The 19,924-nt window shown below is 35.1% G+C and overlaps 1 protein-coding gene across 1 annotated transcript; it reads right to left on the reverse strand.

The window, feature by feature from the left end:
• Positions 1-4,942: 4,942 nt before the first annotated feature.
• LOC107802993 (protein CHUP1, chloroplastic-like) lies at positions 4,943-9,708 on the reverse strand. The gene is made up of 7 exons (XM_016626585.2): positions 8,466-9,708; positions 7,312-8,199; positions 6,957-7,088; positions 6,448-6,629; positions 6,217-6,328; positions 5,607-5,750; positions 4,943-5,346 (listed from the first exon to the last, which is right to left on the reverse strand). The coding sequence occupies exons 1-7, from the start codon at positions 9,207-9,209 to the stop codon at positions 5,266-5,268; spliced, it is 2,283 nt and encodes a 760-aa protein (XP_016482071.1). The 5' UTR covers positions 9,210-9,708; the 3' UTR covers positions 4,943-5,265.
• Positions 9,709-19,924: the final 10,216 nt, after the last annotated feature.

The raw sequence follows: 19,924 nt of genomic DNA on the forward strand, positions 1-19,924 counted from the left end.
AGACTGACCTGGATTGCTCGTGTATCGACTCAATTTACTTATAGTACAAGCTATATCTGATCGTGTACAATTCATGATATACATTAAGCATTCAAACATACGAGCATAATCCAATTGTGATATGCTTTGGCCTTTGTTCTTTGCCAATGCAAAATTCACGCCAATTGGAGTCTTTGCAACTTTAAACCCTAAGTGCTTGAATTTTTCAAGTATTGTCTTAATATAATGAGCTTGTGACAATGCCAGACCTTTAGGAGTCTTATGGATCTTAATCTCCAGAATTAAATCAACAACTCCCAAGTCCTTCATATCAAACTTGCTAGTTAGCATACGCTTAGTCGTATTTATGTTGACAATATCATTACTCATTATCAGCATATCATCCATATATAAGCAAACAATGACTATGTGATTTGGAACATTTTTAATGTATACACATTTATCCTATTTATTTATCTTAAAACCATTCGACAACATTGTTTGGTCAAATTTTGCATACCATTGTTTGGGTGATTATTTTAGTCCGTAAAGGGACTTAACAAGTCTACATACCTTCTTTTCTTTACTTGGAACCACAAACCCTTCAGGTTGTTCCATTTGATGAATTTCAAGATCATACACTGCAACTAATGCTACTAACATCTGTATGGTGTAATTTTTATAACTGGAGAGTATGTATCAAAGTAGTCAAGACCTTCTCGTTGTCTATACCCTTTGACTACAAGTCTTGCCTTAAATTTACCAATAGTGCCATCATATTTAATTTTCCTCTTAAAAATCCATTTAGAACCCAAATGTTTATTTCCAGGAGGAAGATCAATCAATTCCCATGCATGGTTGGTTAATATGGATTCTATTTCACTATTGACTGCCTCTTTCCAAAACAATAATTCCGAAGAAGACATAGCTTCTTTAAATGTTCGAGGCTCATTATCCAATAAGAAAGTCACAAAATCTTGTCCAAATAAAGTAGACGTTCTTTAACATTTACTATGTCTTGGATCCTCCTGATTAAATGTACTTTCTTTTGTTTCTTCCTGAGGTCGTTTAGATTCTTCACCAATCGACTCACATTCCTTTTTATACGGACATATATTTTCAAAGAACTCAGCATTATCTGACTATATAATCGTATTATTATGAATATTGGGATTTTTTGATTTATGAACCGGAAATCAGTATGACTTACTATTGGTCGCATATCCTATGAAAACACAATCAACGGTTTTCGGTCCTACTTTTACCCTTTTCGGTTTAGGAACTTGCACTTTTGCCAAACACCCACACACTTTAAAATAATTCAAGTTGGACTTCCTTCCTTTCCATTTTTCATATGGAATGGATTGTGTTTTGCTATGGGGTACTCGATTTAGTATCCGGTTAGCCGTAAGAACAGCTTCCCCCCACAAGTTCTCTGGTAAACCAGAACTTATCAACAATGCGTTCATTATCTTCTTTAATGAACGATTCTTTCTTTTTGCAATTCCATTGGATTGAGGTGTGTAAGGGGCCGTTGTTTGATGAATAATTTCATATTCTAAACATATTTCTTCAAAAGGAGATTCATATTCACCACCCATGTCACTTCTTATCATTTTGATTTTCCTGTTAAGTTGTATTTCAACTTCATTTTTGTATTGCTTGAATGTGTCTATTGCTTCATCTTTACTACTCCCTCTGTTCCAGTTTATGTGAACCTATTTCCTTTTTGGTCCGTTCCAAAAAGAATGAACCTTTTCTAAATTTGGTAACAATTTAGCTTAAAGTTACAACTTTACCCTTAATGAGAAGCTTTTATAACCATACAAATACTCTGGGCCCCATTTAGACTTGTTTAGGACCACAAATTCCAAAAGTCTTCATTTTTTACTTAAACTCCGTGCCCAGTCAAACAGGTTCACATAAATTGGAACGGAGGGAGTATTAAGTAAGTAAATATAGCAATATCGAGTATTGTTGTCAATAAAAGTTATGAAATACTTCTTTCCACCACGAGATGATATTGACTTCATGTCGCAAATATCTGTGTGAATTAAGTCTAAAGGATTTGAATTCCTTTCAACTGACTTATAAGGATGTTTAACATACTTAGATTCCACACATATTTGTCATTTTGATTTTTCGCATTCAAACTTAGGCAATACTTCCAAGTTAATCATTTTCCACAAGGTTTTATAATTGACATGACCCAAACGTATATGCCATAAATCATTTGACTCAAGTAAGTCAGAAGAAGCTGAAATTTTATTATTATTCTCAACAACCATTACGTTTAGCTTGAAAAGGCCCTCAGTGAGGTAACCTTTTCCTACAAACATATCATTCTTACTTATTACAATCTTATCAGATACAAAGACACATTTAAACTCGTTCTTAACAAGAAGTCTAGCAGAGACTAAGTTCTTTCTAATCTCGGGAACATGAAGGACGTTGTTTAGAGTCACCACCTTACCAAAAGTCATTTTCAGAAATACCTTTCCACATCCTTCAATTTTGACAGTTGCAGAATTTCCCATAGAAAGCGTCTCTTTGGGTCCAACGGGAGCATATGTAGCAAATGCTTCTCTAATGGTACAAACATGGCGAGTGGCTCTAGAATCAATTCACCACTTCTTAGGATTTCCCACCAGGTTGCATTCAGAAAGCATAGCACACAAGTCATCAACATCTTCGTTCTTTTCAACCATGTTTGCTTGACCCTTCTTCTTGTCTTTCTTCGGAGCACGATAATATGTAGATTTGTGTCCAAATTTCCACAGTTGTAGAAATTTCCATTGAACCTCTTCTTGCTTGGGTTGCTTTTCGGTCAAGAAGCCTGCTTCCTCTTTCTCTTATTTTGAGGAGTATTCTCAACAATGTTTGCTCCCATTATTGTTGAGTTTCCATAACCTCTCTTTTCAGCAGCTTTGCTGTCCTCTTCGATTCTCAACCGAACAATGAGATCTTCAAGCGACATCTCCTTGCGTTTGTGTTTCAAGTAGTTTTAGAAGTCCTTCCACAAATGACGCAACTTCTCAATTATCGCTGCTACTTGGAAAGCTTCATTAATGACAAGACCTTCAATGAAAATTCTGTTGGTAAACATAATAAAATTAATACTATCAACATTAGTATTAATTCTACTTATACCTTCAACAAGGAGATCGTGAATAATCACTTGCAATTCCTGGACTTGGGTAATAACAGACTTGCTATCTACCATTTTGTAGTCCAAAAATTTAGCGGCAACGAATTTATTCAACCCGACATCTTCAGTTTTGTATTTCCTTTCAAGCGTAATCCACAGTTCTTTTGACGTCTCCACACTATTATAGACATTATACAGATCGTCATCTAGTCCTCTAAGAATATAATTCTTTCACATAAAATTAGAATGCTTCCACGCCTCAATCACGAGAAAGCGTTCATGCTCTGGAGTTTCATCGGCCATAACAGGAACATCTTCCTTAATGAACTTCTGTAGACTTAAAGTAGTCAAGTAGAAGAACATCTTCTGCTGCCACCGCTTAAATTCAATCCCGAAAATTTTTCGGTTTTTTCTGTCGGTGCCAATGCCGGTGTTGTTCGGCTTGTCGATGCAATGGCAGTCACCATAGGAACAGTCTGGTTCCCGTTGTCATTCGTCATTTCTGTAAAAGAATGACACAAACAAACGTTAAAATCACGTAAATTTTAATGTCCAACATAGTAGAAAATCACAAACATTTTAGTCTCCAGAATAGTGAATATAACACAAATACAAAAATAATTAAAATTTCTTAAGCTTGTTAGTATACTGTATTTGTAAAATAATTCTGAAGAATATAAAAATAACGTATAAACATAAATGAAAAACAGAAATAAAATTTAATCCGAGCCCACTGAGTTCACAATGTTTCCTTTAGGAATTTAATCCCCTCCTAGTACCCAAGGTTGTGTATTATTTCCTCCTAGGATAGAACGAATTACACACTTGTGTAGCGGTACTTCAAACCCCAGTGTTTCAGCGAACACAAAGATCAGTATCAAATCACACTTACTGTTGCTTAGTAATTAAAACAATACAGAAGAAAGGAGAAGAACTCAGAAATTCGTATAGAAAATCTGAGAGAATGATCTGATATATATAGCCAATATGTTGAGACTCTTCGGAAGGGCTATCATGACCACAATAAAACGGGAATTCAAACCTTATTCTTCCATTTCAACGGACGGGAGGGGAACTTAATTTTCCGTTATAAAAAACGGAAAACGGACGTCCGGATTTAATAATATTACGTTAATATTTACTATTAAAAAAAATAGTCCAAAAAATTAATCAATCAATCGATCATTTGACCGAAGCCGAAGCAAGCGACGACGACGGCCTGAGGTTTGCCTTCTTTTTAACTCTTTAAGAGCTAGAAGAAAAGCAGTTGTATATATATCCATCAAAAATATTTTCCTCTTCCAATATGAGACAATGTCCATTTGTCAATGAGGGAATCTCAAATGAAATTTACTTGACCCTCTTTTAAGCCTATTTTATCTTAAAAACTCAACAATAATAGATGAAGAATTAACCTAAATAGCCATTTACTTGAGTGATTAAACTAAATATAGACGACGAATATATAATATACGTATAACTCATGTATAATATATGTTTAATTATATAATTAGTGAATAACTTATGTAAATCGGCTAGAAAAAGTAATTGGCGAATTTGGCCGGCTATGCGTGTAGAGATACCATTAATGTATGTATCTCACTTAGAACATTGGTTTTCAGAAATCACACTTTTACCTCTAATATACGTAAATGATTTAAAAAGTTACTACGATGTTAATAATATTTATGTTTGTCACTTTCAAGTTTCAAATAAAATGTATCTCTTCCTCCATCCTTAATTTGAGTAACAACCTCCTAGTTGAGTCTTGGCCAAGTCTAAGACCAACTCTTTTAGTCTACAAAGGATCATGTGTTTGCGTCAATGTTTAGAGAACTCAAAGGATAGAAACATTTTAAAACTTGTCAAGTATTGATAGAAACTTGCATACTGCTTTTTCACCAAGCTTTGAACACATACTATACCAATAACTTGAGATCTTCCTGCTTCCAAGCGAAACTTAGCTCACTAGTCAAGAGTGAATCCCACCCAAATCAAAAATTAAAAACAAAAAAAAAACCAGTAACCAATGATAAGGAATATCATTGGTGTTTCCTACATATATGATTACTTAAATTGATGGTTACTGAGATGGTAAGCCCTCTGGCAAAATTATACTTATTCACTAAGTCTATCTTCTACTTCTTGTTCAAAGCAAGTGCTAAGTCCCTGAGCTCCTCAAAGGCTTGCATAGTTTCTGCATCAAATCCTCCCGCAAACTGTACCAATGAAGACAAGATAAACTAAGATATGACATTTTGAACAACTTGTAAAAAGACCAGTGCAGTCCACCAATCCATTCTTCATCAGTAGTAATCTTGGTTATCAATTGCTATACATAGAGTTCATCCCTTTTAAGTACTCCTATTTCTCTTTGTTGCAGAATTAGCAATCTTCTGATGAATTCGGAAGGGAGAAAGTGAAAGATCATGGTAGGAGAAAATGTAAAGCCAGTATTTACTACGATTACAACACAAACCTGATGAATTCGGAAGGCAAATCTCACTCCTTGGAGTAGCATGTAGTCCATAGAAGTGTCTTTATCTAATGGTCCCTTTGACTGAAGCTCCGCAGCTACCCTCTTCATGTACATCTTGGCCAACTTCACTGAGCCAAACTTAATCTGCATAATTTCTTTTAAAACTAAGTCTACAGCAAAATGACAACTACACATATTGACAAGAAAAAAAGTATTGAACATTCTATAAAGGAGGACATGCACATATGCAAGAAAGGTCACTGCACAAATATGAGCAACTACAATATTGAAATGTTGGACGTTCAAAATGGCGCAAAAGAATGTAGTATAAGATAATCTGCAATCTTGAAACTTGTCATCTGTCCCATATCATCATATAAGACACTTACAAGATCTAGGAGGCAGAAAATCACTTGTCATATTCCCCTAAAGTTTGGATTCCCTTCTATGGTGAACCATATACAATGCCTTAAACAGTTCAGCAACCTAATTGATAATGGTTATATCTTATCGGCTACTCAAATCAAGCTCTATCACCATTTGAATACCTAAATCTACCCAAGACTGTGTATTTGGAAACAGCAAGAAACGAACAATGAAATAGCCGAACCTTGCTTAGTATCCCATTATCAAGCATCCAGTCTGCGGGGATTTTGAACTCTTTGCAATGACGCATCAATGAGTCTCTTGTTCGATGAAGGTTATAGACACTACGCTCCATCCTGTGATTTGAAGATAAAATTTGAACCAGATAAAAAAATCAGTATTAAACTTTCCAGGCAGAAAGACAAGGAGCAAAACATAACATATCTGACATTACAAACAAAGCTTGAGGTCTTACTTCTCTGACAAAGAAACCATCTTCTTTAGTGCAATATCACATGGCAATTGAGGATCGTCCTTGTAACTTGAAACTTCGTTCTCCAACTTCTTAAGATCTTTATATCCAAAAGCTGCCTCCCTTAGTGTATCTGCTTTTCTCTCGGGCCAGTCGAAGTGCTTTAGCACTGCCCTTTCGTCCACCTTCAAAACAGCGCAAGCGTAATGATCAAAATTTAGCAGTAAATTATAAGCTGCACCTCCAACTTAATATATGACATGTATCAGATAAAGCACCTCAATATTGGCCGAATTTTCTTGGAACTGCCATTTAAGTACACTGGATTCAGTTCGTAAATGATTACTGAATTGGATGTCACTAAAGTGAAATAAACTAGGACCGAAACGGGACTCTTCTAAGATTCTTTTCTTCATTTTCAATTGAATGATCCTAAGTTTTTTCCAAAATGAGACAATAGAAACCGTATCTTCATTGTTAGAGTCAATAAAGATTTCAAAATGTATTCTCACCAGAAAGCAAAGTTCATCATCTAGCCATTTCACAAAAGCAACTATGTCTTCAATATCCGCAAAAACTGCATGGTTGACCTCTGCTATCAGGGAATTCACAAATTCTGCTTGGGTCTCCACGTCTTCCTTTATCTACAAGTGGAACAATAACATGCAATCAGGAGAAAAATAAAGTCCAGAGACTGAAATGGAAAATATTTGGGAAAAATCCAAATAGTTCCTCATATATGGATCATATAAATGGTTAAGGAGGACAAGGAAAGTGTTCTGGGACATCTTGAGTCATTATAGTGCAATTTAGTGATCATTGATATTGACAATAATAGTATGATAAGAGCAGGCAGAAAGAACTCACAGCCAGCAAATAAGATGATCTGTTCTCAATTTCGCCGATCATGCTACTACGAACGTCTGCAACACTTGAGGGATCACATGCTCCTCCATTTAATGAATCCTTCCTAGAATCTCTCTTCATTAATGAATGATAAAACTCTACTACTTGAGGAGCTCTCTGCACCGTGCCCGTTGTAGTTTTTGCCACGAGTTTTGGAGGAGGTGGCGGAGGAGGGGGAGGTGGTGGAGGAACAGGAACTTGAACACAATTTTCTCCTTCTGTTGCACTTAAAGCAACAGATGAAGGCCTTGGAGGAGGATTAGGAATTCGCAAGACACGTTTCTCAACCACCTCCAAAGGGTTGGTGGTTAATTTATGTTGGGAAACAAGAGGCTCAATCTCCTTCTCCACTTCCTTGGAACACATAAAACCATCAGATTGTCTTCTCTTATTACTATATATCAAGTCCTCTAGATAAAATTTTGATCCACTTATCGAGTGCCTGCGAGTAGAACTTTGTGTATCCTCCCAACTATGATTAATGGTATTATCTGGGCTATCAACTAGTTGCATATCTTCATCGGTAATAGGCCATTTCTTTAGCTTCTTAACAAGGCTTAACCTCCTAGCGCTGCTACTATATTTTGAGTCCTCATCACTATGATCATAAGACAAGCAAAGTGATTCCCTACTTTTCTCACTGCCTTGAGGACTACAAGTCTTATCACAAGTCGTGGACGAGCAATTGCGCAATTCTTCACGCAAACATGAGTTCACCCACCTTAAGTAGGCAAGCTCCTCAACCTCATTCAATCTATTCATTTGAAGACCCTCAACTTGTTTGCAAAGGTTTTCATTTGTGTGTCTCAACAAAGAAGCCTCTGCTTTAATATTCTCAATTGTTTCCCCCTAATAAGAATAAAATGAAACAAAGAGAAACAAGATATAATCAAGCCAACCAATTTCAATTGTTGTACAAATTCATTTTTTCCTGCACTATGCATGAAAATACAAGATAAAGTTTGAACCACATTTTTCAGTATTTCACTAACAAACTACTAGAGAAAACTATGCATGAAAGACATCTATGGCCACTTTATCAAGGTTTTGCAAGTTCAAGATTTCAAAACTGAAATGAAAACTGAATAATTTTATAGACAAAGCAGTCAAAGTACCTCAGAAAGCCTACAAGCAATATCTCTTTTCTGAAGCTGGAGCTCCTTATTCAAGCGCCTCAACTCCACAACCTCCATTTCCAAACTAGTCACACTTTTGAATTCTTCCCTATTGGATATCTCATCTTGCCTCTCTAGAGCAGCACTCAAAGAAACTAGTTGATCAGTAAGCCTTGCCTTTTCACATTCCAGCAATTCAACTTTCTTCACAAAGCTATCAATCTCACTCTTCTTCAACTCCAGTTCCCTCCCGAGCTCGACAACTTTTGGACTCCTCTTGAATTCTGATAACTCTGCCTGCAACTTCAATTCCCTTCCCTTTGATTCTTGTAACAAGCTCCTCAAATGATCAATTTCATTGAATAGATCACGCGAACCAGAAGATTTAGCCCTTTGGATATTAACTGTTTGAGGATGAACTTGAGTGGAAGTGGCTGAACATGACAAGTCTCCCATTAAAGACCTCTTCACCCTTGACTGAGAAAGCCCAGAAGAGTTCTTTTGGTTCGAGTTTTCGTTGACAGAAAGTGGCTCTTTCCTTGCATGAATTGTGGTATGTAACTTAGATTTTTTATCCCCTGAGAAACCTCTCACAATATGAGAACCCCATGAAGATCTCACCTTTGATAGATTACTACTATTCCCTTTTGCATTGCTATTATTACTACTACCCTTCGGTGCCTTATTTTGATCACCAAATTTTGAAGCTTTCACTCTATTCTCAGATGATTTTTCCTCCCCCATTCTGAATAACTATAAAGATTCCACCCCCTTATACTCAAAACCCTGAATAACTTAATTATGGGTTTCTTTAGTTTGAAGCTCAAAACTAAAACTTTTCCACTGCATATTAACTTTGGAAAATGAAGGATTTATATGGGTTTTCTCAGAAAAGTAACTAGACCATAATGTGGAGCTCAAAATTAAAACTTTTCCACCATATATTCAGCTCTAGAAACTCAATTCGATATGTGTAAAACCTCAAAAAGTTCAAGAGTTTCCCATTATATAAAGCTTTTGGATAAGCTGAAGAATTAAATGGGTTTCACTAAAAATTCAATTTTGACTACTCTAAAAACCTACAAAAATTAAATCTTTTCACTATGAGTATTTATTGTCTTTTGATCGTCCAAAGAAGACGCTCCTCTTTGATGACTTTTGAAGAGACAAATCATTAGTTAAAGAGAGCTGAAAATGGTGGAAGAAAAGGCTCACACTTTGAGGATTCACTACACTATGCTTGGGAGAGAAAAAAAGGGAGGATTGTCGCAGCTTTAATGGCCGTTTGAATTTTGAAATTTGAATTTGTTTTTTTCCTTTTTTCTTTTATTTCCCCCAGAGATTTGCATGTATTGATAGTAAATATAATTGATCTTAGCCGTCGATTTTAGTTGGTCCCACCGGCTTGCGTTGGGAACGGTTGAGATTTCCAACATAGAAAAAGGTTCTGCAACGGTCGACTCCCGCGCTTGACCTTATACGTAAGCCAGTTCAAACTATTAAATGCAAAGGTCAAATTTAGCTTCAAAAGAATCTCACTTTAGCAACATATCACGTATGTCATTCATTTTTAGCATAACTTCAAGTGATATATTAAAACAACCCAGTATGGAGAGGGCAGAATATACGTAAACCTTATCTCTCATGGGTAGAAATGTTGTTTCCGAAAGACCCTCGGCTCAAGAAGACGAAAATAAAAAATAGATTAGTGACAACAACAAGAGCCAGAAAAATAATATCAACATCGTAAAAGACAGAAAATAGATGGAAAAATAATACCAATAACCAGTTATAATGCCATAGAACTATGGGGGAAAAATTAAAAAAACGAAAATAGTGTGGAAACTACATAAACCACTAACATCCCAAGCGAAACACTATAAGTGTAGCCCCGCATCCGATACAAAGTAGAGAATTGCTCGACTCCCTCCTAATTAGGGGTGTCAATGGATATTCGAAAACCGACTAAACCGACCGAACCGTACCGCACCGAACCGATTTTTAGGTTTCTTTTTAAGAAATCGTAGGTTTTTATATAAATATATAACCGCACCAATAATTAGGGTAATTTTTTTATTTTATAAAAATAAACCGAAAAAATACTGAACCGTACCGAATAAATTTTACATGTAGAAAATATATTTATTTAGTAAGTTTAAAAATAATAATGCATTAAATTTTCTTTGAGCCTTGGAATTATGAAAACTATTACAAGCCAACAAGTAATTAAACTCAAAATACTAATTCCTAAAACCTATTATGCTACTTCTACTTAAACTAAGTTATTTCAAGTATCTTTATTAGCAAGACACAAAGTATTCTAGCGATTATGAGTAGCAAACTACAATGTATTGAATATGTTTCCTGTCATATAATTTAGATTTGTCTTTTTAAATATTTAATCTTCTATAGACTTTATTCTTGAGTCCCAACTTGGTATATCTATCAACTCGTGTAATTAATATTTTCTTTGCCTTTGTTTGATTTCTTTTACGCTGTTGTAGAATAGTTGATGGATCTATACTCTAGCCATACTTTTTTTTTAATTCATCACCCTTTAAACAGTAAAAATGTCTAGAGAGTTTTGCTAAGTCCTATAAAAGAACGTATGTTATTGTAATTCTACTTCTACTGGTAAATTTTACATGATATTAAAAAAATACCGAAAATTAACTGAACCGTACCGATACCGAAGAGAAACTGACATGATTGGGATGGTTTCGAAAAGTCTAATTTTAGTTATACATAATAGAATAACCGAAAAATTGGTATGGTACAAATTTTATAAAATAACTGGCCGAACCGAACCATTGACACCCTACTCCTAATAACCTATAATCCTAATGCTCGACCTCCACGCCTTCCTATCAAGAGCGATGTCTTTGGAAATCTGAAGTCGCGCCATGTTTTGCCTCATCACCTCACCCCAATACTTCTTAGGTCGCGCTCTACCTCTCCTCATACCTGCCAATGACAATTGCTCACACCTCCTAACCGGTGCATCTAAGCTTCTCCTCCATATGTGACCATCTAACCCTCGCTTCCTACAGTTGTCGTCCGTGGGAGCCACGTCTACCTTCTCCTGAATATCTTCATTCCTAATCTTATCCAGCCTAGTGTGCTCACACATCCATCTCAACACCCTCATTTCTGCTACTTTCATCTTTTGGATATGAGAATTATTGGCTGCCCAACACTTAGCTACAACATGGTCGGTCTAACCACCGCTCTATAAAACTTGCCCTTAAGTTTCGGTGGCACTTTTTTGTCATACAGGACTCCGGATGCCAACCTTCATTTCACCCATCCACTCCTATATGTCGCGTGACATCCTCGTCTATCTCCCAATCCCCCTGAGGTAATTGACCCAAAGTACTTGAAACTTCCCCCGACACATCGTTGAACTTGCACTCCAAATATTCTTTCTTAGTCCTACTCAACTTGAAACCTTTAGACACAAGGGTCTATCTCCAAATCTCTAGTCTCTCGTTAATGTCGCATCGCATCTCATCAATCAGAACTATATAATCAGCGAACAATATACACCATGACACATCCCCTTGAATATGGTATAGTGCATCCATCGCCAGGGCAAAAAAGAATGGGTTGAATGCAAACCCTTGGTGCAACCTTACAACAACCGAAAAGTGCTCCGAGTCACCTTCCATAGTCTTAACCCAAGTCTTACCCACCCTAATGTAAGAACTTCAAGTGATATATTGATCATTTTAAATTGCAACTTAATGTTACATATAAAGAAAAAAAGTTTAAATTTACCTATAAACTTTACAAAATTAGTCAACTCTGTTCCTCTTATATTATTTTTTATATTTATCCATAATATTTGTATTTAAAGAGCTTCCAACACCTCTTTCCCTCTCTCTCCCTCTATCTTTCATTGTATTGTGAATCACCCGTGCACTAGAAGAATCAAACATGACAAGCATAAGTTTTATTTATAAAAAATTAAATAGGGAAGTGGAACGGTGAAAGTAAATAATAGTTCCAATGGAAAAGGGCCAAAAATGCCCTTAATATATTGAAAATGGCTCAAAAATGCCCCTTATCTACCTTTTGGTCCAAAAATGCTACTAACGTTTTCTTTAGTATCAAAATTGCCCCTTGAACTAACGTTTGACTTATTGGATGTGTAGGCCCTTTTTAAAATCCATGTGGCACTGTCAAGTTGGTTAACATTGAGGAATAAAATTAATAAGACCCAACCCATAAACTCGACCTACATATTCTGGTACCCATATTTTTATTAGACCCAATATCCTTCATCTTCATCTTCATCTTCATCTTCATCTTCCTTTCTTTTTTACCATAAAAGACATCACTATGTCTGATACGAATTGAGCCCAGATTAGCAAGAATCCTATCCAAGCAAACCTTATATGAATAAAACAAGCAGTAGGTCCTCAAAAATAGAAAAAATTAGATCGGCCTCACTAATTATCATCTCTTACAAAACAAGTGCACTATCTGTTTCTTCGTTTTCTTTGCTTCTTTAATTAATTAGCTAGTATAATAATCTGAAATGCTTTACTTGTGCTGTCAATGTCAGCGAAGTAGAAGCATTATTTGATCCTATACAAGAAATTGAGTTGCTTCATCACCAAAGATGAGATGACCCATAAGGTATCTAATCTGAATATAGAATGGCCATCAGAAAGCTATCTTTTAACCTTAATTTGTTGTCTCTATCCCTGGAATTTCAAGTTAATTGCCGAATAGCAGCTGTTACTGATTTCCATGGGAAGAACTCTTACTGACACTTTTATTAATTTTAATCCTCAATGTTAACCAATTGGGCAGTGCCACGTGGATTTAAAAAAGGGCCCACACATCCAATAAGTCAAACGTTAGTTCAAGGGGCAATTTTGATACTAAAGAAAATGTTAGTGACATTTTTGGACCAAAAGGTGGATTAGGGGCATTTTTGAGCCATTTCTAATAGGTTAGGGGAATTTTTGGCCCTTTTCCGTAGTTCCAAATATGATGATTATATTCTTGTATACCGCTACTGAAAATTTTAAACACAAGCCTGCCAAAAAAAATAATAATGGAAACCAATCATCAGAAGATTGAGCACTTAATTAGATACTTTACTTAATAAAATTGAAAAAATCACAATTTCAAAAACATAAATCTATTTTCTCCATGCTATGAGTGTTGTCCTCCACCTTCTATCACTCACAAATCACTATTCACTCTATTTTTTTTTTTTATTATAGTAGATGTGTTTAAAATTGAGTCATAATGTGGAATATTTAGCATACTTTATCCAAAAGTTTATTAAAAAAATCAATAATTAATTTTCGAATACACATTACATAGTATATGCATCAAGTTCCATATTCAGAATACCTTTTGGATAAAGGAGCGCTAGCTATCATTAAATAAAAAAGGTCATAGTTATAAATGTCTTAAATCACTTATACTTAAGAGTCAAAACTCTTTGTTGAGGAAATGACAAAAATATTCTCTTATTTTTGGGTTGGGTCTAAAATAGTCCCTTAAGTATACTTTTGGCAATCTTAATCGTCTAAGTTTGTCAAAAGCAAGCACTTCTAGTTTTCGTCAAATAGTTAACAAATTGTAGTTGTTAAATTTATTTGCGAGAGAAAAAATTAACTGGTCCAATCTTTGTAGTTTCTATTAAATTTGGTATATTTTGGGTGCTTGATACATTTTTTCTAAGATGTAGTGTTTGCCGAGTATTTTTTTTTATCTATCCATAGTGCCAAATACAATTATTGTTGATGCAGTTGATAAGGTTTAATGACATTTTCCTGAAGTTGATGATTAAACAATCCCCCACCCCCACCCCACAATTTGCCATAAATTTAAGAGCTAGAATTTGTAAATATTTAAGGAGATTAACTAAAAAGGCTATTTCAATAAGACAATGACCACGACCAATATGTCCCAAATCCCAGATACAGATTTGGATCTACACATCCCTCCAAAGTCACCAGACATCACCACTCTAGCTAACTCGGAGGGAGAAATATACAAAACACCCTCATTCAAAGAAAAACTTCTAGCCCATGAATCAATGGCAGACCCCAATCAAATGCAACTTGATACTCCCATATCCCACTTGCAGCACGAAATCCTACCTCCGGCAATGGACACTATGGGCATCATAGACCCAACCAAATACATCATCAAACATATCAAAGAAATCAATCTCACTGAAGAGGATCGAAATCAAATGTACACCCTATGAAAATACTCTCTTATCAATGAATTTACAAAGTCTTAAAAAAGATGAACAAATTTACAAATAGAACTATTAATAACGAATTAGATATTATTCTCACTTTACAATGAGAAAGAAACACTTATAAATTTATAATCACAAGATGGAATAAACAATCAAAGTAGAACAATATATCTACTTTATGCCAAACGGATAAGAATATGAATAAAAATGGTAGTAGAAAATATTACAAAAATGACTTCTTGCTTCTAATATTTCTCATTTCAAAGCTACACTTTCATTTTTAAAAAATGCTACACTTTGGCTATTGTGCCTAGATTAATGTCTTTTTAGTTTCTTCCCAATTGACTAATTAAATATACTGTCTGAATTTCTTGGAACAAACTTTACAATTCATGTCAAACATTAAGATACGATGATAGAGCTTTCATTCTATTTTTCTAGCAAGATCACTGCCAGTCTTTTTATGATCTCTGTAAGATTTATTATGAATGAAAATTTAAAAAATGAGAATTTTGAGAAAAGAAATTAGAGTGTTGGAAAGACACGTATTTATGTCACTCATTTGAAGGAACTTATGAGTAATGAACGTTAGAAGAAAGTAGAATTTAGACAAAGAAATAAGAAATATAAAAACTGAAAAGTGTTAAACATAAATGCATAATAAATCTATTCCTTAGGAAATGTAAGATAGACGCTTCGTTAGCTTCCAACTAAGTAACTTGCAAAGAGTAGCATTTTAGTACTCATGTGTACAATAAAGCAAGATTTTTCATTTGCCATAACAACAAAGCTAATAAGCAAAAACGAAGAGAATATTGGTTAAGAATTTGTTAACTAAAGATGAAGTAGGAGCAAAGGAGAAAAATTATGCATTCAGCTTAGGCTAAGCATTAAACCACCCAGGTAGTATATAAAGCAATTTGAATTGTATCTTCTACATTCTTATGTACTGATCTTTTGCGGTAGAATTGAGATGAAAAGTATCCAATAAAAGAAGTTAGCATCTTCCATATCCCATACAAACGACAAACTTGTATATTTTAAAATAAAAAAATGAAACAAATATTTTCCCACTCCAAAATCAAGTTCCAAAAATAAGATATTCTACTATGAATTGAATTGACCCACATAAATTAATCAATTTATTCAATTTTTACTCTATTATACTCGTATATTCTATAAATTATCATCAAAATATTAAATCACTTGTTCAATAACCACATCTTCAAATCTTCGAGTAAAATTCTCTTTTTTCCTTTACATTAGATCATTAAATAATTTAATCATAATGTCAAAGAGAAAACTGAATTATAAATTCAAGGTTTTATGAAAACAAAGATGTTACAAACTTGAAATAAAAAAATACAAACAAAAGGAATATATTTGCTTAATTACCTTGAGATTTGCTGAGTGAGAGGATTAAACTTATTATGTTATCGACAATAAAAAGTGAAGATAAAAAAACCATTGCATAAATCTATCTTAACTCGATACTTTTAGAAGAAAATTACAACTCAATGCTTCAACTTATATAAGGCATAATCCAACAATGACAAAATCAAAGACCGTTAAACATTTTGGAACACGGTTATTACTTCGATCTTGGCCTTATCTTTCAGCACTTCCTTTGATACATTACTCTTAAAAATTACACTTGTATGAAATATTCTCACCAGTTGATGAAGTGCATTTGGCTGACTGGCACCGAAGGCCATCTTTAAAATATGTGTGCACTATTTTCACATCCATCTTTACCCTATTTCAGTAAGATCCATATCTCTTTGCCTTACGTAGAATTTACCGGTCTCTCCAATTCTGCAAACGTCTCGGAATATGCTTTGTTGAAGGGAATAAGTGACTGGATTTCTCATTTCATAGTTCATATATACTTCATAGGCAACAATATTTTTCAATCAATGTAGGAAGTGTACAAGAATATACTGAACATTTTTCACTTATGAGCAACTGTATTTAAAAAAGCTTTCACACATGGAATGCATAAAGGCATGAAAAGAAAAAGTAACATTTGGAATGACAAGGGCGTTCAACAGTAACGGTTGGCATGATATAAATGCAATAAACTTGCAGTTTCAATTTCCTTAAATGATGGGACTTTTGGATTTTTTTTAAACATATTCACAACCAAAAATATAGAGAAAAATCAGAAAATTGAGAAAAAAAAAAAATGAGAATCCAAGATTGTGAGAGGTACCACATCATATTTTTATTGCCCAGCTTTATATTTTATATGGATTGATAGGAAAAAGAATCGTGTACCACTACTTAAAAAGACAAAATCTCCCAACTATGGAGCCCACAAAATCTTTTCCACTAATTGATTTGATACATGACTATTTCATCATAAAATTCACTAAAGAAGAAAATATGATGAAAGCTCTGCAAAACGGACCATGGTTCATCAACAATTATTTCTTATCTATTCGTCAATAAGAGCTAAACTTTGTGGCGGAGAAGGCAAAGCAAGTGCACACAGCAGTATGGGTGTGCCTACCCCAACTTCCTACGGAATTCTATGATGGTATAATACTAAAGATTGGAAATTTCATAGGAAAACTGCTCAATATCGATGCATGCACTAGCGCTATCCTGCGTGGCAGATATGCGAGATTATGCATCGAACTTCCTATGGACAAACCGATTCTACCATGCATATTAATAGGCTCACATCTACAGCTATTAACATATTAAAGAAGCAATTTTCTCTGTAAAAAGTGTGGTCACTTGGGACATATAGATCAATCTTGCCACCAGGACTAGATCACTTCACATATACGCAAGAACACATCGAGGACTTATGTCGACCTCAACCGCCATCAGAATGTCAGTGGCAAATAGTGAACTTCCATAAAAAAAGAAATCAAGGTAGGATAAAATCAACGAAAAATCAAACAAATCATCCTGCCAAAAGCCAGGTAACAATATTGTAGTAAAGATTTATGAAGCAGCCTTAGGTAAATACTTTAATACTCAAAATCTTTACTACAAAGAAAAAATTCATGATCCCCTCAATCCCCCAGAAACACAAATTCTAACACAATCCAATTATTACTTCCTTAAATAATACTCAACCCCCTAAAAAGATGGAAGAAAATACCTCTATCCCCACACACAATAAATTCTCTAATCTAATGGACTATGAGTCCAGCTCTCACAACTCTGACACCCAAACAGCTAATGCTAGAGACAAACATTCCCTCTCTCAAACCCCTTCGATAACTCCAAAGATGTTCCGCTCCTCAACAAAACTAGCCACTACAACCATAACACGTGGCAACCCTTTAACATGCACTAATATAAATCCTAAAACACTATACCACTCAATAACAGCTAAGCATGAGTCTAATACCTACCCTAAAAAATTACTAAATCTTCTGCTGCCCGTAATTCTGCCAAACAAATGGAAAATCCTATTGGCCATGTGTCAATATTGCCCGATAACCCAATCACAGCAAATCAACCTCTCCAAGGCTCTCTTACCCTCATGCATGAAAAATCGTCTTGCAAAGGTTTGCAACTATTTGATACAAATGAACACTCAACAAATATGCATATATCTTCCCCCATTCCCAACATTGATTCATCAAAAACCCAAAATCACGAAGAATTAGTACCTCTCCAAAATACTCTAATGGAAAATTTTGCACCCCTTCCCCCCGCAAATCCCTTCCACTTGCCTACTTTTGTATCTGCTTCCTTTCCTCCCAACCAGGATCCTCTAACTTGGATAGAACGAGGGCTACAAGGTCATGCATCTTTTTTCCCAATGATCATCAACGAATATAAGGTTTAGATTGTCCTTCAATACCTACGTTTTCTGGCGCAATTCATATCGGAGAGGATGACACTAGCCATGGGGAACTACATCAACCACATGTGGTTAGCAAATATCTTAGACCCACTAGCCCCGACCTTAGCTCCGACACTTTTCCACAACATGCAAGCATACTGGAACTTGCACCAATACTTCAAACCTCTCAATAACATGGATCTACTCTATCAACTACCATTCTTCACCCCAGTGGACCTAATTACGAACCAACCCATTTTCTACCCATGACAAATAATTCCCCAACATCACCCAATAGCACTGAACATCCACCATCAACACTCTCGCAATGTCAATAACAAGAGGAACACGAGATAACAGAAGAGATGGTAGAGGAGGTCATAATCCCACAAGCCAGGGGATCGTTCACCAAAATTTCAAGCATCAGAGAAGCATCTCATATATTATTCCAGGAGATGGAGGACAAGAAGTACATCCTCAAATGTCCAGTAGCTCTCTTCAAATTCTCTATTGACATTCGCCCTCCAATACTCGAGGTAACGGGAAATTTTGCAGTGGTACTCAATCCATCCTTGAGGAAATTTCCTCCATTTTCACAGGCGGGGATACAGATCACACCACCCAACAACAATCATCTCCCAATGAATAGACCAATAAACTTAGTTGTGTGGAACATTCATGGTGCAAATAATGAGGAATTCAAAAGAAATTTCAGAGACCTCATCAACACTCACAATCCTTGTATGGTTGCTCTCCTCGAAACAAAGATGACGGACCATACGTCTCTCCGAGATGAATTTCATTTCTCTGATATATTTCAAGTATCAGCCACAGGCTATGCAGACGGAATCGCAATTCTTTGGTTTGACAATCTAGTCACTCTGAGCACGTGATTTTTGCCCTATATGCATTACTCCCATAAATTCAAGAAAATAAAATTTTCCCATTATTTGCAAATTCGTAGATTTTTGTAGCATTTTTGTTAATTGTTTGCATTTGTCTGCGCATGTTAATTTTGTTTAAATTAATGAAAAATACAAAAATGGGTTGCATTTGCATTTATGATTTAACTTTGCATTTTTAAAAAATTAATTAGTAATTTAGTTGCTTTGCAAAAATGGAAAAATCACAAAAATAGTTTATTTTTTTATTTTTTATTTTAGCTTCGAATTTTGGTAGTTTACTTTCAATTTGGTATTTGATTGGTTGTGTTAATTATTATTTAGAGTTAATTAGCTTAAATTGGTAGGATAATTTGATTTGGGGATTAATTTAGATTTTAGTTGTTTTAATTTTGAAAAGGAAAGTAATTCATTCAGGCCCAAGTTGTTTTCCCCTAAGATCCGGTCAAACCCGCCCCAATTCCAGCCCAAACCCATCCCATACCCGGTTCGGTTTGCCTTAGCCAAAACGACGTAG

This window comes from Nicotiana tabacum, chromosome 3 (genome assembly GCF_000715075.1).
Source record: "Nicotiana tabacum cultivar K326 chromosome 3, ASM71507v2, whole genome shotgun sequence".
NCBI lineage: Eukaryota > Viridiplantae > Streptophyta > Magnoliopsida > Solanales > Solanaceae > Nicotiana > Nicotiana tabacum.